Source organism: Kogia breviceps, chromosome X (assembly GCF_026419965.1).
Source record: "Kogia breviceps isolate mKogBre1 chromosome X, mKogBre1 haplotype 1, whole genome shotgun sequence".
In the NCBI taxonomy this organism is placed as follows: Eukaryota; Metazoa; Chordata; class Mammalia; order Artiodactyla; family Physeteridae; genus Kogia; species Kogia breviceps.
Genome location: NC_081330.1, coordinates 119,600,355 through 119,624,278, shown reverse-complemented (window position 1 = coordinate 119,624,278; position 23,924 = coordinate 119,600,355). Strand labels below are relative to the sequence as shown.

Here is a 23,924-nt window from a genome sequence, read left to right as displayed (position 1 = left end):
TGGTGGATTCCTTGGGATTCTATATGTAGACAATCATGTCATCTGCAAATTGTGTCCATTTTATTCCTTTGTTTACAATGTGTTTGCTTTTTATTTCTTTTTCTTCACTTATTACTCTGATAAGAACTTACAATACTGTGTTAAGTAACAATGATTAGAGCAGGCTTTCTTGTCTTGTTTGCGATCTTAGGGAAAAAGCATTGTCTTTCACCATTAAATATGATGTTAGCGGTAGGGTTTTGTGGATGATATTTATCAAGTTTAGGAAATTACCTTCCATTCTTAGCTTGCCAGAGAGTTTCTTTTTTTTTTTTGAAATCACGAATGGGTATTGGATTTTGTCAGATTCTTCTATTGCATGATTTTCCTTCTTTACCATGTTGATATGGTTTTCAAATATTGAATCAGCCTTGCAATATCTGGAATAAATCCAACTTGGTCATGGTGCATACTTCTTTTTATATATCACTGGATTTGATTTGCTAATATTTTGAGGATTTTTGTGCCTGAGTTCATGAGCGATATATCAGTCTATAGTTTCCATTTTTTGTGCTGTCTGACAGGGTTTTGGTATCTACATAGTAGTAGGCTCATAAAATGAGCTAGGAAGTATTTCTTCCTGTTCTAATTTCTGGAAGAGATTATGTAAAATTGATGCTGATTCATCTTTAAATGTTTGGTAGAATTCTCCAGTGAACCCATCAGAGCCTGAAGATTTCTTTTATTGGAAACTCTAAAATTACAAGTTCACTGTATTTAATAATTATCTGACTATTGTTTATTTCATCTTGATTAAGTTTTGGTAGCTTGTGGTTTTCAAGGAATTGGCCCATTTTTTTGTAAGTTGTCAAATTTATGAGTGTAAAATTTGTGGTATTTCTTTACTATCCTTTGAATGGCTCCAGGATTGTAGACATCTCCCCTATTTCATTCCTGATATTGATGATTTTTGTCTTCTCTCTTTTTAAAAATCTTTAGCAGTCTTGGTAGAGGTTAATCAACTTTATCAGTTTTTTTGTGGAAACAGATTTTGCTTCATTGATTTTTTTCAGTCATTTTCCTGTTTGAAATTTCATTGCTTTCTGCTTTTATCTTTATTATTTCCTTCCATGTTGCTTTGGGTTTATTTTCTTTTTCTAGTGTAGAGGTAAGAATTTAGATTATTGATTTGAAACCTGCTTTTCTAACATGGATTTTAGTCCTATAAATTTCTCTCTTAGTATTGCTTTAGCTGCATCCCACATATTTTGATATATTTTCATTAAGTGATATGAAATTAAAATTTCCTTTTGACTTCTTTGTACGATGGCTGCTTTGAAATCTTTATCGGATAATTCTGACATCTCTGTGTTAGCAACTCGATAGTCTTCTCTCATTCGTGTTGAGGTTTTTCAGGTTGTTAGCATGACAAGTCATTTTCTATTGAAACCTGGACATTTTGGACATTATGTCGTTAGATTCGACTTTATTTATTCTTCTGTCTTATCTGGCCTCCTTTGACATTCCTCTGGCAGGGGAGGGGGCACCAGATGGGGATGGAAATTTGGTTTCCTCAGTTTGCCTCCATTGACACCCACTGGAGAGGGCCTCCTTGTGACTGGTGTGGTTGGGAGTTGGGCTCTCCACTAGGCCTCTGTTTGTAATAGGGACTGGATGGGCACACAGATGAGACCTCGAGAGCATGTGGCCGTTACCGCACAACTGTTAGTGTGAGATCCTTGGCGTGGTGGTTAGAGGTCGAGCTCTGCCAGTGGCTGGCCAGACAGACAGTGGTCCTCGCGGTGGAGAGCGCGATGAGAGGCAGATGGCGGCTGTCAGGTGAGCTCTGGGGGCCCAGGGGACAGGCTGTGGGCTGTGTCCCAAAGAGCTCCGGAGCCCTCACCACGGCTGCCCGCTGGCCAGGCCCAGGCCTTGAGGTGACGGTAAGCCTGTCCCCCATCCCCGCCTCTTTGACCTAATGGCGGTGGCGGTCTGCATGGGTCACAGTCCACAGGACCTGCCCCCCCAACCCCCTTTGGGCGGCCTGAGGGCCGGCTGGGTCCTGGTTGCCTGGCTCCCTCAGTGATGATGGCTGGGTGGGCGCCGCCAGCTGAGAGCTGCCTCTTCAGCTGGGCCTGGGCACTTGTGGGAGGACCCAGACCGAGTGCTGGGCGAATGCTCCCGCTCAGGGACCCTCTTTTCTTAGCCAGGCCCTGGACCTTGGAGGGCGAAAGTCGATCCTTGGAACCTTGCCCTTTCTTATCAGAACAGGGAATAACATTTGTTTAGGTGGAGGTCTACAGGAACATCATGACCTGATCTCAGGAACAAAGGATCTGACACCAAGAAGTTTGCAACAACTAACCACACTCCTCCCTCACCTTTCTTATAAAAGGGCTTTGTTGAAAGCTTTTGGGGAGTTCAGGGTTTTTAAGGCATGAGCCACCCGTCTCCTTGCATGGCCCCGCAATAAACCTTTCTCTGCCCCAAACGCTGACGTTTTGGTATCGTTTGGCCTCACTGCGTGTCGGGCGCACGGACTTGCATATGGTAACGTGTTGACCACCCTGGTTAGGAGGGGCGGGAGGGGCAGGTGTGCCTTGTTACTGCTCCCCACGTGGCCTCCACTGACACTACCCTGGCAGGGGACTGGGTCTGCTTCCCACTCTGCCTTTGCTGGTGTGAATGGAGTCACAATTTTTACTGTTTCATCTGGCTGCAGTAGAGTGGTTATTGTCTAAAAGTTTTCCATCTTGCTAGGCTGCTCCTTTTCTGGTCTTTTAGCTCGAGAGAGAGCAGGCTTTGGTTGGGGCTATGTTTTGTCTGTGTCATGGGCATTTTGGGGTTGCTTGTTGAAGTAGTTTTATTAGAGTTGCTTTAAAATCCCTGTCAGATAATTTCAACATTTATTTCATCTTGGGTGTCTCCTCTCATTCAGGTTGTGACTTTCCAGGTCCTTGGTACAAGTGAGTTTTTATTCTATCCTGGTCAACTTGTATATTATGAGACTCTGGATCCTTTTTGATTTTTTTTTGTTAAGCAGGCAGCCTCCCTGTCGCGGGATTGTGTGAGGGTCGGGTGGGGCGTGTATGTTCAGTTTCCTGCTCGGCCCCCCTGATGCCACCTCTGCAGAAGTGTTACTCTTACTCCCGCTGCCTCCTTGCAGATGGATGGGGCAGGTGTTCAGCTCCTCACTTGGCCCTGCTAATACCTTCCCAGAGAAAGTGGACCACTAATTCGCACTGCCTCTGCTCTGTCCTGCAGACACTGCCCTCGCAGGGGCGCCAGAGTACTGTTGCCTGCTTTGCCTAGGGGAAGATAGAAGATCAGCTCAGGGGCTGGACCCGCCAACACCACAAGAGGGGAATGGAGCGCTGCCTGCTTCTGCCAGGCTGGGGATGGAAGATTAGGTCCCTGCTTCCTCGGGGGCGGGAGTGGGGGGTGGAGAGACAGAGAGAGAGACAGAGAGAGAGAGAGGGAGAGTGTGTGTGTGTGTGTGTGTGTGTGTGTGTGTGTGTGTGTGTGTGTGTGTGTGTGTGTGTGTGTAAGAGTGTCTACCCGCTTAGCCCCCCTGAAACCTCAGTGGGGTGGTGGTGCAGTTTTTCCATTCATGTTTGCCTGAGCAGGGTGAGTATTGCCAGAAAGATTTTCCATTGTTAGCTCATCCTTTTCTTGGTCTTTTAGCAGTGGGAACAGGCTTTTCTTGGCACTTTTTTATATTTGTCTCTTGTCGGTTCCAGGTCAGAGGCTTCTGTGGCACCCTGTTGGGGATACATGGGAGACAATGAGGAATCCCAGGGAACTCACTGCCGTGGTGTTCCTCAGGTCCTGAAATCTCTAGGCACTCGTCCTCATCCTTTCTACCCTTTCTTCCTATCTTTGTGTGTTATGTACAGGGGGTTTTAGTTTTAAGAAGAAGGACCTGGGAGAAATGGGGCTACTCCATCTTTACCAAAAGTACAAGTTTTCGTGTGTGTGAAAATTCTGTAAATACCATTTATGTGATAATAAACATCAGTTCATTCTTCATATATACCATGTATCAGACACTGTGATTGAGACTTAGTCCTTACCTTCAGAGATCTCACAGTTTTATGGAGTCAAAGTCCTGTGAAATAGATTTTAATTTGCCCCATGGCATTCAGGTAAAAACACAGTTTTTTATTTTAGAAATAAAACAATCTAACTCCACACCACCTGGCTTGTTGGTGTTACTGGCTCTCCTTTGCTTCCCATGGACTGATAGAAGCCTCCTTTGCTTTATGACACACCAGGCAAATGGGGCAAGGGGCGTAGTCCTTAGTGCTTTGTTGTTACCCTGGTTACCATTGCTTGTTACTCAGGTTACCATTAAACCCTTTGCCAGGAGCTGTGCTCCAATGGGCATTGGTTCCCTGGCCCCAGCTCTCCAGGCTGTGGTGCTTAGTGATCAGACTGGAGGGATCTCTTCAAGCACCACCACTGTCCCAAGTCCTAGACACTCCTCTGCCTCCTGCAGAAGCTGCAGCCCCGTAATCCTCCCAGTCCAGGAGGAATGTCAGCTTTCTTTGACTTTAGCATATTGGACGGGAAGTTTGGCTTTACTGTGAGTATGGACTTTATGTAGTAAGGACTATTAGTTCTCTCCAGGGTCAGGAGAAGCCCCTCAGGGACAAATCCCATGCTCTTGGCTTTCCTCTGGAAACTTGCTTTAGTGATTTGGGAATGCCTGCAGCACAGCATTTTGAACTTGATGATGGTAATAACTGTAATAACATTTAGCTCATGTGCTGTTCTGAACATTTTCCTTGTATCCTCTCATTTAATCCTGATAGCAACCTCAGGAATAAGTGATATCGTTAGACACAGTTTTCTGGTCTAATGCTCTGCTAATTGATGCTTTTCCATTAGGCAAAGGAAATTGAGGCACCGAGAAGTTAACAAACTTGCCTAAAGTCTCTCAGCTAGTAGATGGTAGAGCCAGGATTCAAATCCAGGCAGTGTGGCTCTGGATCTGAAGTGCTCACGCTTCTTCTGGATGTGTGACATCCTTTGACTTTCAGTTTGTTGTATTATTATTTGTTTGAAATCAAGATTGTGTCTGAAAGAAGTGCTTCTGGGCTTCTGAAAGTTATCACAGAATTAAATGTAATTAAACAGTGTTTCTAATTAGAAACACTTTTTGTTTTCTTTCTTACGAAACCATATAGATAGATCTGGCAACAGGAGTATGAAAAATAACCTGTACATATCTTATATTTTAAACTGGAGTTTATAGTCCTCTAATAATCATTTTTAAAAATTTGTTTCTTAAAGTAGGAAATAATGATTTTGTTAGAAATTTCTGCCTTTTTCTTTGGTTGTTTAGGGCTCAAGAGAAAATTTAACCAGATTATTTTTTATGATATATCTATTATTTATCACAGTTCTTTATACAGTTGTGACATTTTCTATTGCTTTAGGTGCCTTTTTGTTCAAATACAGGTAGTAGAATAACTAGAAGGATGTGATTCACAAGACATTATATGAATATTATCCATGTCCTTAGATTTAAATTCTACTTTAGGGGCTTATTATAAAGTGGTTATAATGTAGCCAAGTTCCTTTGTTCAGAAAAGATTTGTGCTGCCCTTTAACTTGATTTTTCAGTGAAAATATGTAAATTTTTCCATTCACTTAAAATGTGGAATCAAGTTTCATTTACATATATATTGTATGTACTTGATAGTATAATCTAACAGTTTATTCTGTTCCTTATAAACACACAGTGTTGAATATAAAATTTCTGCCATGTTTTGTTAGAGAATAATGTATGATTTCTCTTAAAGTCATCCATTAATTTGCGTTTTTTCATACCATTGGTTCTTAAATTTCTACAGGCACTTTCTCACTATGTGATTTATCCGAATAACTGCGTGATTTATCTGAAGCAGACATCTTTTTCAAATTTGTATTGATTTATCATCCATGCTGTTTAAATACATTCTTTGTTGATATATAAAGATTCTTTGTTAGTTCTGGCTCAAGAGAAACCACAGGAGTGAGCTTTGAAACTTAAAATGTAATTCATTAAGCAGACATCTGTTAAAACACCTGCTATAGTGGGTCCTGCTGGATGTTTGGAATAAAAAACAGGAAGGACATGATTAGTGATTGTAGAGAACCCACATTCTGGAAGGGAAAGGCTCATGACAGAGTAATGATTGGGATGTGGTCTCTGCCCTTGAGGAGTTCTTGGGCCAACAGAGAATGAAAATGTCACAAAACAGATCATTTCAAAACTCAGGGGATTGGTCCTTTTAACAAAAATAATATTTCAGTCTTTATTTTCTGTGATGTTTTTAGTTATGATAAAATTTACATATCCCGTTTCTATGCCCTGTGTGTCCATTGCCTCATTTCTTCTTGGTCCCTGTAAGATCCTTAAGAAGTACTTAGAGCAATTGAACTGCTTAATTCACCCAGCCCACCCATTTGGAGGCCTTTCTGCTAGGTCTTCGGGGCGAGAGTTCTGTCAAGTGCCTGTACTCTTGGATCTTAACTGTGGTCTGAGGTGGGCATTGAGGCAGGATTGCAAACCAGAGATTCCAGGGAAGTTGTGGTAAGAGCTTGGTAGGAGGTGTGGTTAGTGTGCTACCGACCGCGAGAGAGGAGCACACAAAACAAGCTGGGGGATCGTGCAGTGCTTCCCGAAGGAGGGTTTTGAAGGTGGAAAAGAAGAATTAACTAGAAGTAGCAGGGTTGGCTTCCTGTCATTTAAGTAGCAGCTAAAACGTCACTTCCTTGGGCACTCCCTTACCCAAATCAACACTCTATTAAGTTGACCTGTTTTGCTTTCTTTTATAGCAGTTACTGTTATCTTCTTGTCTGATACTTGTTCACTTATTATGTCTCTTCCCTCCAGAATGTAACTGCCATAAGAACAGGGACCCTCCCCTGATTTGTCTTGTTTCCTATGTATCCACACTGCTAAGCACAGTGCCTGTCAACTAATAGGAGCTTGGGAGATGTTTGTTGATTGAACAAATGAATGAATGAAGAAAGGATGAATGCTGGAGGCAGAGTGTGAGCAGATAAAAGCAAGTATGTGTGAAGGCTCAGTTGAGAAACTGCGAATAATTAGCTGTGACAGGAGCAGGGGTGCTTTTCCTTAAAAGTTAGGAGGTGAAGCATGGAATTAAAACTTTATCCTGGAAGTGTTGAACAGCTTCCAGGCTGCATGAAATGTAATATATGTTTCTTTTCCTGAATCCAGTGATTAACAAGCAGAGTATGTTTGAAATAACTATTAGGTGCAAAACTGATGACCTCACCGAGGCCTTGGGAGAATGTTACTAGAAGAGGATTTCAACTAGAAAGCTTCCATGATAATCTTGACATCAAGTAGCCAGACATATCAGAATTTTGTTAGGTTTACAGTGTTCTTTGGCTAATTCTCTTGAAACGTTGCACTGCTTGAGATTTATATTCCATGGTTGTTTCAAAGGCACGGCCACTTTTGGAATTTTTCTCTCCCTCCTCCCCCTCCTTTTCTTTTTTGCTTTAGCGCTTAAGGTAGCATATATGAGGTCATCTAGCTTCTTTATGTGATGGTGGTAAACAGTTCCTCTTCCATGACTGTGTGAAAATGTGGTACAGTTCACTTCAGCAGACCTTTATTACATACCTATCACATGTAAGATAAAGTGCTGGCTACTTGGATATAAAGATAAGCCAGACTTTTAGCTCTTTCAGAAATATTACAGGTTGCTGATTTATGTTTGATACACATCTCTTTCTGTGGTAAGAGAAAGTGAATCTGGCATTTTCTAGTTTTCCCCACAATGCATCACATAACAAGTTTTCAATAAATTAACTAGCTACTTTGAAAATAAGTTTTTTAAGAAAAGAAAAATTGTTACTACCTAAGTTGAATGTACTTTTCAGTTTTCTACATGGATTATGGTTATGGCAAAAAGGTGTGACTTGGAACTTTTTTCAGATTTTGGTTGTACCATTCTATTTCCTTGTCTGCCTATATGTGAACAGATCTGTCAGAAAGCATGATCACAGGGTCCCTAGAGGTAGTCCAGCTCAGTTGTTTAAGTAGGGAGCTTCTCAGTTTCTCTTGCTGTACCTATCAGCCTTTCACATCTTGGCAGTGTCGTAGTAATCCCGCACCTGAGGACCTTATGCCTTGCTACCCTAAAGATATTATACAGCACATAATTTCTGTTGCTTTTGGACTTTGGAGTTTCCTTAAGCATGTTTCTGCCCTAAAACCCTGGCATATTTTTCATGAATTGGAAAAAACTAAGCCTCGGTGATGTTAGGACTCAAGGTGGGTCACCCCAAAATATGCCACAATGGTATATTGATTATTTTGAATTGATGTTGCTTGAGAAACAGCTGAAGCAAGAAGGAAACTCTGACCTACCTCTATCCCCCTAAAAGCAGAAAATAAATCTCCCATGTGAAAGGTGCACTCGCTGTATCCAGAGATAGAGGGACACCCTTATCATCAGAGATAGGAAATCTGGAGCTGAGAAGCCTGTGTATATAAACCTTGTTACTTCTTTAATTTACTACCCCAAGCCCAAGCTCTTTTAAAATTCTTCACTAATTGAGCACCCAAAGCCCAAGTTTCTTTGTCCTGACAATTCCTCACAAATTTATTGTGTCTTTGTCTAAAAAGTATAAAAGCAGGCTGCTTTGGCCACTTCTTAGGTCCTATTTCTAGGAGACCTTTGTGCACATGAATTTCCCCCTCCCTGACAGTGTGTTAGCTTTCTTTACCAGGCTTTACTCATTTTCTTATTTTATAGGAAATTGTCAAATTAGGGCAAAGTAGTTGCCCAAAATCAAGAATCATAGAGTTTATATTTTATATATACATATGCATAATTCATCAGTTTATTGATTAGTAAAATCGGAATAGAATCAGATATTCTTAAGCAATGATTTAATAACCATTTTAGCTATACTGTCTCTAACTTGAGCAGAAGGTATGAGTCTGTACTCATGGGTCTGTTTTTTGCTAGGCTCCCAGGAAGCAGTGAGCAACTTGCCTCTATAGCAGCAATTATCATTGCTACTATGACAGTCTGCTGTTGTTAGCGTTCTGTACATTGTTTACCCACCAATGTCTGCAAAACTTAGTATGCTGACTTCAATGGTATCTATGTAATTTACTGGGAAAATTGGCCATGAGAAAGTTAGGCACAGTCAGTTCTTCTCTCAATCAAGGAATCTGTACCTAGCTGTCTCTATTAACTAGTTCAACAGAAAATAGATGTTTGCCTTCATTTGGATCATGTATTTTTATGTCGATCGTCAGTCCATTTAAATTCTAAACCTTTCTTTGTTTATTCTTCTATCATTATACCTGAATGTTTATGTATTTAACAGAGATAATCTTTCTGGAATGCCTGGTGATGTATCTTTGGTCAATAAATTGGTTTTTCTCTCCTGATCTTTTCTTATCATTGTTCCATGTGAGGGACTAGGGTGAATGCCTCTTCATAGGGGAAGTTCCTTTGAGACTTAAAAGAGAAACAAAAGACAGCCCTTCCAGGTGCCAAAGGAATGTGGACAGAAGGGGCAGAGTTTTAAGGCAGGCAAGTCTTGACATTCTCTTCCCCCACCCCTCCCACCACCTCAGGGGACTGAAATTCTGGGTTTAGGAGGACAGTAGGTTGAGGGTAAAGCCAAAAGAGAAGGACGCTTATGCCCCATTCCGCTCTTGAAACTCAGGGAAGAAACTGCCTTGCAAGGTTGCCTCGTCACAATGGAAGCAGTGACAGCAGAGTAAAATGTGGCATGATGTAGTTAGGCAGAGAGAGGATGCCTAGGCCTCCTTCAGCTTGTGAGTGTCTTCCAAGGAATTCCAAAGTTACTACACACCCCAGGTAGCTAGGTTGAGAGCCAGTGAACCTGTCAGTGGGGATGCTGTGTTGAGGGGCAAGCTGATAGCAACACTATAGTTGTTGGCCAGGTAGCAAGGTGTAAATGAGATTGCAGCATCTAGATGGCTTTACCAGTTAAAACTGAGGAGCCAAACAACCAGGCCAGAAGCCTGGGCTCTAAGCCAAGAGCACATACCTGAGCCCACAGCCTGCACGGGGTCCAACATTAGCATCGGCCAGTGTCTGGGGTCCAGGCCTATAAGGAACCTTGTCTTGGGGACCATAGAGCCCCAGGGGACAGCACAAGGGCCTGTGCATGTTTATCTATGAGCCCTTTCCTTACCACAGTGAAGTTACATAACCCCACCCACATCCATACAGCCAGCTGCCGTCTTGGTAGGAGCAGGGAGAAAATCTGAAGGGAGAAACTGAGCGTTTGCCTGAAAGAAACTATAAACAAGCAAGGACTGAGCTACTATAGAATGCAAGTTAAAGTCAAGGTCAGAGCTTGAAAAGCAAGGTTAAATCAGTTGTAGAAAATTAAAGAGCTACATTTTCTTGGCACATCTTAGATTTAGTCTTAGAGGATGTATTTCCATCATTTAAATTTTGTCCACTATTGAACACAGCTTAAATCCAATGATTGTCTGATTGAGGTTGTAGATTGCCTGCATTTGGCATGCCTAATTAATGCTGTCTTTGTCTCAATTACTTGATCACCAGAAATGGAGTTTTCATTTTCTCATTATCTATTCATTGTTATAAAATGAAGGCAAAATGAAATAAAATTGTAACACAATTGCACAATGACGACAGTACGAACATGATGGTTAATATTACTAAACTGAAATGCTGTCTGGCAGGCATTATTACCATGTATTCTTTGAAATTTCCATTCGTTTGCTGACAATACCAAGTCTGATTTTGGTGTAGACAAGGTGGTTTGAGAGCATCTGTATATAATGTCTGGAAGTGTGGGCTGTATGAAATCATACAAAATTCTAGGTGTACTTGATCTTTAAATATGGAGCTAAAATGTTTTGAAAGTTCACCTATCTCTTTCTAGTGAAGAGAGTTGCTATTTGCTTTGCTAGAGGGGTTAGTGAAAATTGTTCTTTGGGTGCCTCATCTTCTATCTTGATAACTACATTTTATTTTTTGAACATTTCATTAACTACCTAATCTATCATAATAACTAGGGTAGTCAATTTATATTAGTCTATAACCATGAGGTGAATTATTTTTTAATGATGCATTTAAAATCAACTCTATTCAAAAAAACTCTATTGAGGTATAATTTACATACAAAGAATGTACCTTCTTATATACAATAAGAGGTACCCATTTTAAGTGTACAATTCTGTATGAACTAGTTTCCTTAGTTCCTCATGGTTACATCCTTTGACATTGTCAGCCAGTATCCTTTCAGGTTGATATTGATCCACTAACAGTTATACTGGGCCATATTAAAAGTACTTATAAAGGCTTTCTAGGTGTGTGAGTTTGTTTGCATTTATCAGCTAAATGGTCCTAGACGTTTGTTTTTTATTCTTATATTTGTGGCACTCAGATGTCAGCCATCTAGGTGGCTCCAAGTCTCACAGCCTTACTGGGTACACTCACTTGTAATGTTCAAGTAAAAACAGTTCAGGACTTTACTGTGGAAATTCTAGTGGCTTCCTTAAGAATGTGGCTTACATTTTCAAGAGAGCCTCTCCCTTCGATTGTCTCTTCCCACTAAACTCATGTTCTTTTATCTCACCTGTAGAGGCTCTTCCCTTCTTTCTGTTCCGTATCGGCCCAAGCTTTACTCCTCTTCCTACATTTCCTGGAACTCCGCTAATACAAAATGACTGGAAGCATTTGTAGCACGTGTGCACTGAGGATTTGGGGACCATGTTACTATACAGCACTGTGAGCGATGTATTAGCTAGTTCCGGGTCTGTGACAATTTCCTTCACTGGGAGTATCTCATATTACACACATGTTAGATATTAGTAATTATGTGACATCTGTTTTCATATTATGTTTTGCCAGACTAGAGGAAATCTTTTAGTTTTGTCACAGAATGGAACAGAGGTGATGGTGAAGGGGGGCAATCCTTGTTTCAGGTGGAGAAATGAATCAATAAATAATAATTTTTTAATTTAGTAAGCCTTCCCATGTAACTTGATAAATACTGTCAACCTAGTAACTGCAATCATTTTACTGGCAACCTAGTAACTGCAAACATTTTATACCAATGCCATGGAAGAATTTTTAACAAAAAGAAAGCGATATTGGTTTTGCAGTGCCTTTTTGAGATCTGCAGGAGGCCAGAGTAGCCAAATAGCAAAAGAGATTCTTAATCAAGACAATATGATTCTTCTGAACTTTAAGAGCTTATTCAGATTCCTGCCTGCTGAAGGACTTCTGGAGAGGGCCAGATGAAGTTTTGAAGGCTCTTATGTTCTTTCATTATCTTCATTTTTTGAAACTTTCTGAAGAAAGAAGGAAACATCTATCTTAATAAGTCTCCCAGGGATACACTGTCCTTAAAAAAAAAAAGTGTATATTTGTATTCTGTGTTTGTTTGTTTTAGTTCCTTGTATACCAAGGAACGTCTTTTATTCTTTTTAAAATTATGGTAGGAAAAGGTATTTCTCTGTTAAGCTGTGGCAGAATTAGTAAATGACGTCCAAACAGACACATGACACGGGCCGGCAAGATGTGAAGTCTGAATAGGTGATGCAGTGCGTGAGACATTTGCACTAGATCTTTCTCTCTCGCTCAGCATACTTTTAGACCAGTCATACATTTGTTTCTCACCTACATACTTGCAGTCCAGTGGCAGAATCAGATAAATATGTGAAGGTGTCCCTTTAATACAAGTTATGAAGGAGAGCTGTCTGCTCAGAGAGCATTTGGGCCTTCAGACCTAGCCACGGGGCTATGGGCAGACGTCCTTGAGGAAGTGAGGACTGAGCTAAGGCCTAAGGGATAGTGCAGGGTTGAATGGCACAGGGAGGGCCAGGCTTTTTGGAGGAAAGGGAACAGGCTTAATATCAGGAGAGCTCGTGTTGAGGATGGTGAGTCTCAGCAAGCAAGGGAGACCTAGGGAGAGGTGGTTGGAGAGCATCCCTTGCTGGCCAGGCGAAGGGGCTTTGATGCGGTCCTTAGGGCAGGGGAGTTTGGGGAGAGTTCTAAGGGGAATGGTGGGGCAGTCAAATCAGATTTTCCTTTGCAAATGAAGAGCCTGGTTGCTGACTGGCAGACATTAAAAGGGTTAGGAGGTTAGGCAGTACCCCAGGTGGGAATGCCAAGGGCTGCAGCTGAGCTGGGAGTGTCCAGGTAGAGAAGAACAGTGGACCAATTTGAAAAAGATTTAGGAAGCAAAAATCAACAGCACTTGGTGATAACCTGGATGAATTTGGGATTGCAGAGATGGGAAGAGTGATCCTAAATTTCTGGCTAGGGTTCACTGAGATATGGGACAGGAGACAGGACCAGGTTCAGAGGGGGAAGATGAGGGGATGTTTAGGCATGCTGTATAAATATTTTACTTTTACTTATTCTCATTTTACATCTCAATAAAGATTCATGGAGGGGGGCTTCCCTGGTGGCGCAGTGGTTGAGAGTCCGCCTGCCGATGCAGGGGGACGCGGGTTCGTGCCCCAGTCCGGGAGGATCCCACATGCCACGGAGCGGCTGATTTCAAGATTTCTAGTGGAAACTATTAGAAAAATAGGAGTAGAAACAACATTTAAGGTTGCTAGAAGAAAACGTCTCTAAGTTCTTTGATTTCCAGGTACTATTAGTTCAAAATACACACAAACACACACACACACCCCTAGATATATTCTGATAATTTAAAATTTCCTTTCCAAGGACAAGGAAAAGTCCTAACAGCATAACAGCATCTAAGCAGAAAAAAAGAAGTTATCTACATCCGAACAAAAACCAAATTGACCTCGGAGTTCTTTTCTACAACACAAATACCAGAAGACCATCAGGGCATCACTTGCCCGTTTGGAGCCTTATGTGGATTAGAAAATGGCAATTCTTCTTTTAAGATCTTTCATTTTCTTTTCTTTTTTTTGTTTGGCCAAGCCGCGTGGCTTGTGGGATCTTAGTTCCCTGACCAGGGACTGAACCTGGGCCCTTGGCAGTGAAAGCGCAGAGTCCTAACCACTGGACCGCCAGGGAATTCCCTTCATTTTCTTCTTCTTGGAAAAGTATCTTAGTGTACGGATTTTGTTACAACAAGACACTTTACTCCTAACTACTGGAAAGTTGCTTTAATAAACGTACAAACCTGAGACATCTATGATGTGAATGGCACTTTCCAGGGCTTTGCAGGACACACAACCTTACAATGACCCTGAGGATGGTGGAGAACATAAGGTTATCTTATTGGATAAAATTCTCTTCCTGAGAATTTTGTGCCTTCCAAGTTGCCATTCACGTGTGAGGACTTTCAGATATATGTGAAGACCTGGAAAATAGGATACTTGCTCAGAAAGCCATCCAAAGATAAATAGTGGCTGAGCAAAAACTTAATGCAAATTGAACACTCAAATATGTGAAAAACCACGGTAGGAAATATGTAAAGAAATAGAGACTATACACCTGTAAGTAACACAGCAGTGTAAATCAACTATACTTCAATTTAAAAAATTTTTTTAATGATCCAGACTCAGAGATACAGAGAACAGGTATGTGGTTGCCAAGGGGGAGAGGGGTAGGGAAAGGAAGGATTGGGAACTTGGGATTAACAGATGCAAACTACTATATATAGGGTGGATAAACAACAAGGTCCTACCGTATAGCACAGGGAACTATATTCAATATCCTGTGATAAACCATAATGGAAAAGAATATGAAAAATTGTATATATGTAAAACTGAATCACTTTGCTGTACAGCAGAAATTGACACATTGTAAATTGACTATACTTCAATAAAAAATATTAAAATAATAAAAATAAACATGATCCAACTATATGCTGTCTATGAAAGACTCACTTTAGATCCAAAGAGACAAAAAGTTGAAGTGGGAGAATGGAAAGAGATAGTCCACAGAAATAGTAACCAAAAGAGAACAAGTGATTATATTATATATTATCAGACAAAATAGACTTTAATTTTTTTTAAAAGGTTACAAGAGACAAAGACATTATACATTAACAAAAAGGTCAAATATAGGTGACTTCCCTAGCAGGTTAAGACTGCACACTTCCATTGCAGCGGGCACAGGTTCCATCCCTGGCCAGGGAAATAAGATCCAACATGCTGCAAAACACGGCCAAAAAAAAGAGAGGTCAAATATAGCAAGAGGATAACAAAAAAAAAGAAAAAAGAAATAGAGACTAAATATAATAGCTCGTGTGTGTGTAATTACAAATTAAATATAGCAGCCAAAACCTATTCTCAATAATAAATGTATTACACACTATTGTAAAACAATTATACTCCAATAAAGATGTTAAAAAAAAAATAATAAATGTATTTAACAAAACGATGTAAGAAGTATCAGGGTCAGTAACCCCAGAGTAATTTCAAACAGTTTAAGGTCACAGTAATTTAAACTGGTTCTGGCATAAGAATCAACAGGTCAATAGTAGAGACTAGATTAAAAAGCTCTGAAAGAAAATCTAGAGTATATATATAAGGACGCTAAGATGCAACAGAACTAAAAATCCATGGTAAAAGGTATTGGGAAAATTGGTTCAGTTTTTAGAAATTTAAATTTAGATTCCCTCACCATATAGCATATTAAAATACATTACAAGTGAATGAAGACTTAAGGAACAAGATTAAATCATTGAAATATCGAGACAGATAAATGTGGATGAATATTAATCATATACAAGCTTAGAAAGGAGTTTGAGCACAAAAGTTGTGCACCTAATAACAAAGGCATGTATCAATAAATTTGACTATATAATAATAAACTATGTTCAGCAACAATAACAGCAACACCCTAAATAATTCCATGTCCACAACAATCTGGGGAAAATATTTGTAACAAAATTTGTCAACAAGTTCACATTCATGAATCAGTAAGAAAAACATTAAGCTTAGTACACCTTATTTCACTTACCAGTTCATAGAAGCAAACCTTTGATCTCATTGGTGTCTAAAGATTTTTTTAATGATTGTGTTTAGTGTTGGCTATGGTTGTAGCATGGGTTCTCATGCTGTTGAAGGGAATTTGGATATCAGTTTGGCAGCATTGGGAGCCTTTGCCGTTCATACCCTTTAACCCAGTTATATCAGTTACAGAATTTACTTTATGGAAATGAAGATGCAGATGTTGAAGTATGTTCATTGATAGACTGGTTAAATAACCATCTATTAAAAATGGTGGTTTTAAAAATTATTTGATGCCAGGTCAAATGTCCCTTACACAATATCAAGTGAAATAAAAGCAACATACAGCACAATATATGTGTTCTCAAATTCTTCCAATTTGAGAAAAATTTACTGGAAGAAAATATACCAAAATGTTATTAGGAAGGATTATATAGTTTTTTATTTCTTTTTATGCTCCTTTTATACTCTTATATCCCTTTATGTTCTTTTATATGAGTTTGTGTTATTTTTATAAGTAGTTTGAATAAAAGTAAAATGTTAAATTTTTTCCAGCATCTTCTGCCCTCGATTGCATGTGTTTTCCACCAAACATTGGATTTTATGTAGAAAACTTCCGTCTGTTTGGCTTTATTCTATAAGTAAATGTATTAACCATATTGAGTGTGTATGTGTCTGTGTGTGAGTGTTGAGGAGAAAGAGGATTTTCATGGTATCGGTGAAAGGATAAATAAAAGAATAAACATTTCATCTTATTTGACCCCCCTTCGGGCAACTGTTTTATACTGTAAATTCTATTTATGAGATGCCAGGAGAAAAAAATCTGATGAATTTCTTTCTTCAAGGTGGTAGTCATAAATTTAAATATGTAGTCATATCAGTCAGTGGACAGTTTTGACCTAAGCAAGACCTTTTATACAATCAGGCAAAGTTTTAACACTTAGGACGCCATTTTAAAAACGTGCAATATAGGATGAAATGGTACCTGGAACAACACTCAGTTGAAATGTGGGCAGTCCTCTCCTCTCTTCCTGGATGCAATCCTATTGCCCCTTTCTTTGTGCTGTGAGCAGTTTCTTGATAGGGCTTCGTGCTTTCTCTTAGGCCGCAGGTGGGTTGCTAGCTAGAGGCATTTGAAAAGGAGCAGGGTTAGAAAACAGTGTCAGTGTATTAGGAGAGAGTAGCATACCTAGCAGAGTTACCTGGTACTACCTATACTAATATTCTAGGTGATCCTCCTCCACATCACTTTGACTTTGCAGTTATTCCTTCTCAATAGTGAAACAGTTACAATATCAGAAAGTACCTGGGTGGCTGAGTTTAAGTCAGGTCTGCTGATGTACAAATAAATTGTATCCCCAAAGCTCTCTGTACTCTACAATTCTATTCCTCCCTTAAAAAGAAAAACATAATAACCTTAATAAGAATCTTTTTCCTCAATAGCCTATAGCACTTTCAGATAATTTTTCCCCTGTAACACAAATATGAAAGCTGGTATTTTCTTCTTTTTTCAACGGGCAGGTGAGAAACGGGGTTTGATTTACAGATATAGTTACGACTCAGAGTTTGTCTTTCAGCATAATGACTGAAATGGTAGCTTTTTAAAAATTTCTTTTTTCCCCCCCTGCTTATTTGATTCTCTTTGCTTTTGTAAGGAATCTAGGAGAAAAGCATATATTTTTAATAAGTTAATGATTTTGTGCCCTGTTGGTTATTGCCTCGTGTTGTGTCTGTTTTTCAAGTCTTTGTTTTGATGCAGGGACAAAGTTTTATAAAAGATTTGCTCTTACAGATCTGAAAGTATACCCACTTCGAGTAAAAAAGAACAGGCCCGAATCATTCAGAAGACCTTTTTATATGACATGTTGGCTTTGAAGAATCTATATATTATTTTACCAAAAGCTTTTTTATTCCTTTTATAGACTAGAATATCTTACATGAATTATTTAGCCTAGTTATACTTAATCTTTAGCATTTTCATTTCCTTCTCAGCCCTTATTTTCTTGTCTTCCAGCCAAAAAAGACCAAAAAAAAGGATTTGTGCTGTTTTCAGTTTAAAATAGGGTTCTTCTCACCAACTACGTCTGCTAGTTCAGGAGAGCTAAATAAAGGCAGGGGAAAGTTGGTGATTGGTATTTGGTGGCAAATGTTTATCCCACTTTGGATATGAAATGGCTATCAATGGGGAAGAGCTGGTGAACAACTAGATGGGTTTGTTAGGAAGAGGTAAGTGAAGGGAGGAGACTTGGAAGAGGTATTCTGCTACCAGCAACTACCAAGTATTATAGAAGCCTTTTCTCTGGTCTTAGAAACCCAATTAAGTGTGTCCCTGGGTTTCAGAGGGCAGTGTAGACGCCAGTCTATTGTCAGCCATCCTGGCACTTTTGCATAGTCTCAAAAGACATTGACACTGCTGGTTCACCCATATTCTATTGCTGAATCTGCTCTTCGTCCCCCAGCCCCTCCCCCTTCTCCTTTTCCTTCCCTGACAATGCCTGCAGGGTAGTAAGAAAGAGAATTTTGGAACTGAGAAATGAGGGACTGGGGAAGAGGAGGATTTATTTTTTATTTTCTGGGTTCTTGCTACTCTCTTTCAGAACGTACCCCCAGACAGTTGGGATTCCCAGTTTGAAAAACACTGGAGAATGACTTTTCTTCTGCCTCTTTTCCTTTGCAGGAAACGCATGAAATTGTGGCAATCAAGAAATTCAAGGACAGTGAAGGTATATATATACTTTTTCTTTTTATATTTAGTTTTTGTGAATAGAATATGGAAGGGATGAAATCTAGCTGATTAGACCCTGTTCCTCAGATTTTACAGTCTCAATCTCAGTAAATATATCTTAATTATCATCATGCTTTGCTTTGAAACATTTAGTTCCTCCCATGTGAATCTTTTCAAATCTCATGATATCAGAAAATTCATCTTGTGTTTTAAGGGACAGTCAACCCTGGAAATCCTGCTTCAGATGCTGGATAGAAGACATGCTATTTACACTGTTTCTAAATACTAACAGTTTAAAATGATAAAACTTACTTGAAGTAAATACTTCCTGGGTTCACACAAGTAGCAAGTGCTATGTTAAAGGCTTCAATATTGGTTACTGCGATCTCTGCTTCCTAGTTAGCTAGAAATATAAAGATAAGTGGTATGTAAACAGTACAGAGGGAATGGTTTTGTATTTAGAATAACTCATTGGGAAAATAAAAGCTTTTCAAGAAGAAATACCATACTTGGAGGCTTTGGTCACACATCCAGACCATTTCAAATGGAGTATTAAAATTACCCTATCCTGGGCAAAAAAGTTTAAAATAAAGGATTAACAACAACAACAACAAAAATAATGCACCAAAAAAAAGGTAAAGTACAAAAGAAAAAATAAATAAAGCATTTCATTAGGCCATTAGGTTTTAAATCCAGACTCTTGGCCATCCAAATACAGCCAAGTAGAAAAACTGACCCACAAAGACACACATGGATGGCCTTTAAGAAGCTCTAGGCAGCATTTTTTCAATTTTTTTTTTTGACAGAGATCCCACAGCAGAAGTATTTTTTACCTCCTACACAGTATCCTCATACATAATGTCATATATATAACTGAAGCAAAAGTTTCACAAAATTATTTATTTTACTAATGTGAGGTTCTCCATTTTCTGTTCTTTCTTGCTCATCATATAAATTCATGTAAGTGCCTATTTTGGCATGAAATACGTTGATGTCACCACTAGTGAGTCACAACCTGCCATTTGAAAACAAGTGCTGCAGGAGTAAGAGGCCCCACCATAGCATCACCCTTCATATTTAATTGGCAGCGTGACAATGGGCATTCATTGCCTACCTTCATCAGCACACAGTGACTGTGATGTAAGACACCAGCCTCTGTATTTGGGAAGTTTCATCACCCCTGCCTTAGAGACTTAGCAAACATTAAATAACAAAAGGGCCTCGCTGACAACTCCTGGGGTAGATGCAGTAGTATTTGATGTAAGCCAGCTCCGATGTGCTGGTTATGTGGAGCGCAGGCACGTCAGCCAGGAATTTTAGCATTGGCTTGGCAGCCTTAAGGAGAAGGCAACAAAAAAATACTTTAGCTTGTTCTTTAAAAACAAAAACCAAAAAAGCCCTGCTTCCAATCATGTACCCGTAGTCTAGTGGGAAGCAGTAGCCCCAGGCCAACCCCCTAGGAGACCACTGGATATAAGCTCTTTGAGCAGTGGCTTTGGGCTAACACAGGTGGCCAGGAGACAAATGGTGATCTACTAAAAAGAGTGGTTGCAACAGTAGATCAAAGCATAACCTTTGCCTGTATATAAAGACTTCTGGCTGTGCATTCATCTTGTAAGGCACATTGTCAACCATCAGCTACCACCAAAAATAATAACTGTCATCAAATTTTTGAAAAGCAGTACAATCTAGGCCATGTATGCCATTGCTGTTTTTAAGAAAACTAAATACCCAATTCTTCACAACCTCTATCCTATGAATACCGATTCTTAGCTTCAATTAAACAATATATTAGTCCCTGAATTACAGTACCTTCAGATTGGCAATCAGTAGTGTATCTGTTAAAATTCATTGAGCACTGGGGACTTCCCTGGCTGTCCAGCAGTTAAGACTCCGCACTTCCACTGCAGGGGGCTCGGGTTCGATCCCTGATCAGGGGAACTAAGATCCCACGTGCCGTGTGGCACGGCCAAAAAAAAATAAAAGAAAAAGAAATTCACTGAGCACTGAGCCAGGTGCTATAAGAATAGTGAAGGTAAATCAGGTCTGGATACTTTCGAGAAGCTTCTGACCTATTAACAGAATTAAGACCTGTAAATAAAAAGCAGTAAAACGGAGTAGAAAGCAGTCAGTGGCTGAATGAATGACTTTGTATAATTTTGAGGTGAGAGAGATTGTTTCTAGCTGTGGCATCCCAGGGGTGTATGGATAGTCTAAACATTATAGGAAACGCTTGATCTGTTTTTATTTCACTGAGCTGAGAAAACATGAATCCACTCTGCCCTCATCTCTGCTGGGCCGTTATCAGTTGCCCTACCTCACAGGCATGCAGCCGCATCACCCACCCACTTTGCAGATGGACAGCTTCATAAGCGCGCCTATACATACTTCTAGAGGGACACTTCCTAAATATTTCAGCAATAGAATCTAAAAGCATATCCAATTATTTATAACTTTTTAGTTCCAAGCCTATTCTAGGCACACTTTCCTATTGTTTCCAGTTCTCCCTGGGAGATCTCACACAAACTTTTCTGTCTTTACCCTTTTCCTCCTGCCAGAGTAGTATCATGCTTAATGGAAGGTTAAGGGAAGATGTGTGGTAAACACCGTTTTGGAGTGTGAAGTGTAGATAGATAGTCTAGTATAGGTGAGGATGTCCATTCAACCCCTATGTAAACCACTTAATTCTGTATCAGTTTATCATCTTAAATTTTAGTCAGGCTAATTATAATAAGAAATACAGTTTCATGATAATATTGCCCTTATTGTCATATAGCTGTCATGAATTTCTTTTAATAGTTACTCTGAATATATTCTTTTGATATTTTGGTAGTGACTTTTCCAAATCCAGTGTTTAAAAATCTTCGTGAAGGTAATGAAATAATCCTCTGAAAGCATTGTTAAACTGAAATAGGATCTGAAATTGGTCTGACCCATGTTCAAGCTAATCAAGTATTCTTATGCTGATTATATCAAGGAATATTTTATGAGTATATATTACCTCCTGTTAGCTTTAAAAGACTATGATAATGTCCTGTTTTCTTGTTAAATTCATATGTATGCACAAATTTGCATGAAACATGTTTTAAACAACATTTTAACGTAGACCACTATTTAGTTCAAGAAGTCCTTATTATCCCAGGACAATAGATTACTATTTAAAATGGAAACCAAAATTTCATAGTAAATAAAAGGTTAGATCGGGAGTTTTAAGTTGAAAAAAATGAAACTAAAATTATAAAAATAAGTTTATCTTATAGTTAACACAATTTAGATTATAATAGCAACTATGTACTGTTTCTTAGAAAAAAGAATCAGTTGTTATCTTTTGGCAGGGTGGGGCAATTTTTACAGTAAAATTGTAGGCTAGGTCAGTGAATGACTTTCACAATAAAAAGAAGGTCATTAAAAATATACAAAAGGCTTTGTCACTCTTCTCTTGGTTTTTGTACGTTCCTGTTTTTTTGTCTTCATCCTTGTTCATTTTTTATTCTCCAGTTGTTAGCTGATATAACACCATCAGATCATTTATCGGTGTCTGTGCCTATGATTTTCCCTGAAAGACTTTGACACACTGGTGGGAATCAACACCTGTTAAAAGGAAGGAATGTTTGAGTGATGATAGTTTTATTTGAGATCACTTCATTTGTTAATATTTTCTTGTTTTGATGACTTTTGCTTCTTTATACATCATCACAAATGTGGAGTCTCAGATAACGAATTCTTAATGATATCCTGAATGATAGTATTATAAATGTGTCTATTAATGTAAATTCCCACAGAGAAACATTAACTAATAAATACCTAACCGACCAGAAGTCTCCATAGAATTAATTCTGCTCAGTACATATTTGGATTTTTCTGAGAAGAGAAAAATGACCACAGACCAAAAAGATACTAGAGATTATTTAGTTAAAAGGTACTTTCCAGACTATGTATAATAATAAATTTAGCCTAATCCTCCTACCTTTCCTATAATTCCAATCTTGTACAATGAGATTTGATGTTCAGATGTTAATCTTCTATCACTATTGGATCATCATTTTCACGTACACACATGTGCCAGTGTCTACCGTCCTCAATTTTTAAAATAATCCAAGAGCACTGATATAGATTAGATAGCTTTGGACCAGCAAGAATAAAAACACTGTTTAACCTTTAATTGAAGAAGTCCTGTGGTCTAAAATTTATATTTGACAAACATTTGGATCTTCTGATGTGGCAACACCTTCTGTTTATTTGAACTTTTCAGTCCTTCCTGAATGTATGGGTGATGGGGTGAGGAGGGATCCTCCCCACTTGTCACTGGGCCTCTGTACATGGCAAGGGGGCTGACTCTCAGGGAGCTGTGTTGTAATCCATGGTTAACATGGAATTTAGGTTGTGTCTTTGCTTTTATATCAAATAAAATTGCTTGCATTTCATATCCTGCTGCTGCTTATGTTTCCATAGATAAATATTTTACCTTGGAATGGACATCTTTTTTCTTAATCGTGAGAAAATGTTTAATTGATCATCTGTTCTTTGCTCCAGTTTATTTCATCCTTATTTTTACCCAGACACTGGAAAGCTCTATCCTGATCTCGGGATCAGGGGAACTCCGGTCTCTTATTTTGTATATTTGTAGAAAACAAGGGTTCATAATCTTTAAATTCAAGAACCGGATTTCTCTGTAAGAGAGGCTTTGAGACAAACTTTCCAAACCTTGGTTAAATAGAGAAATCAATTAACTAAGCTTGAGTATTCTGGATAGTCATGATTTCACCACACTTCTTTTTAATGACCAAAATGGATCTCTTTCAAACTTCAGGGATTCTCCTAAGATTTGGTGAACATTTTGCACCTTTCATGGTTTAATACATTTCCATTGTGCTTTACCTGGCCTTCATCTCTGAAGATTTAAGTTTTCTCATCATTTTTGGTATATATGACAGCAGTACCACCATTCAAAACCCCCTGGCCATGTTACTTGCCCTCCTGTTGATGTTCCTTCTTCAGTCAGGGCAACCAGACTCAAAATTGGCACCCTTATGGTTTTGTGCAAGGATGGCTTAACTTTTCCCCACATTGTACCTGTTTAAAGGTCCATTATGGTGGGCCTCTTTGGCTATACAAAAATGTCAGGTTTGTGATTTCATAAAGTAGGTTATAGTTATTTCTGGATTTCTTTTCTAAGCCCACGGTTCTTTAAAAATAGTTTTACAGAAGAGTTTCTGCTCATCTTTAGATTTTTCTCTTTTCGTCACTTACTTATCTTTGCATTTCTTTTGCTCCTGTGATCTTTAT

At 39.1% G+C, this 23,924-nt stretch overlaps 1 protein-coding gene across 5 annotated transcripts in view; it reads left to right on the top strand.

Moving 5' to 3' along the window:
• CDKL5 (cyclin dependent kinase like 5) overlaps window positions 1-23,924 on the top strand; it is a 173,334-nt gene that overhangs the window by 83,563 nt on the left and 65,847 nt on the right. For all 5 annotated transcript variants that reach the window (XM_067022938.1, XM_067022939.1, XM_067022935.1 and 2 more), the window contains one exon: window positions 18,591-18,636. In XM_067022938.1, the coding sequence (XP_066879039.1) occupies window positions 18,591-18,636 (46 nt within the window). The remainder of the gene's footprint in view (window positions 1-18,590; window positions 18,637-23,924) is intronic.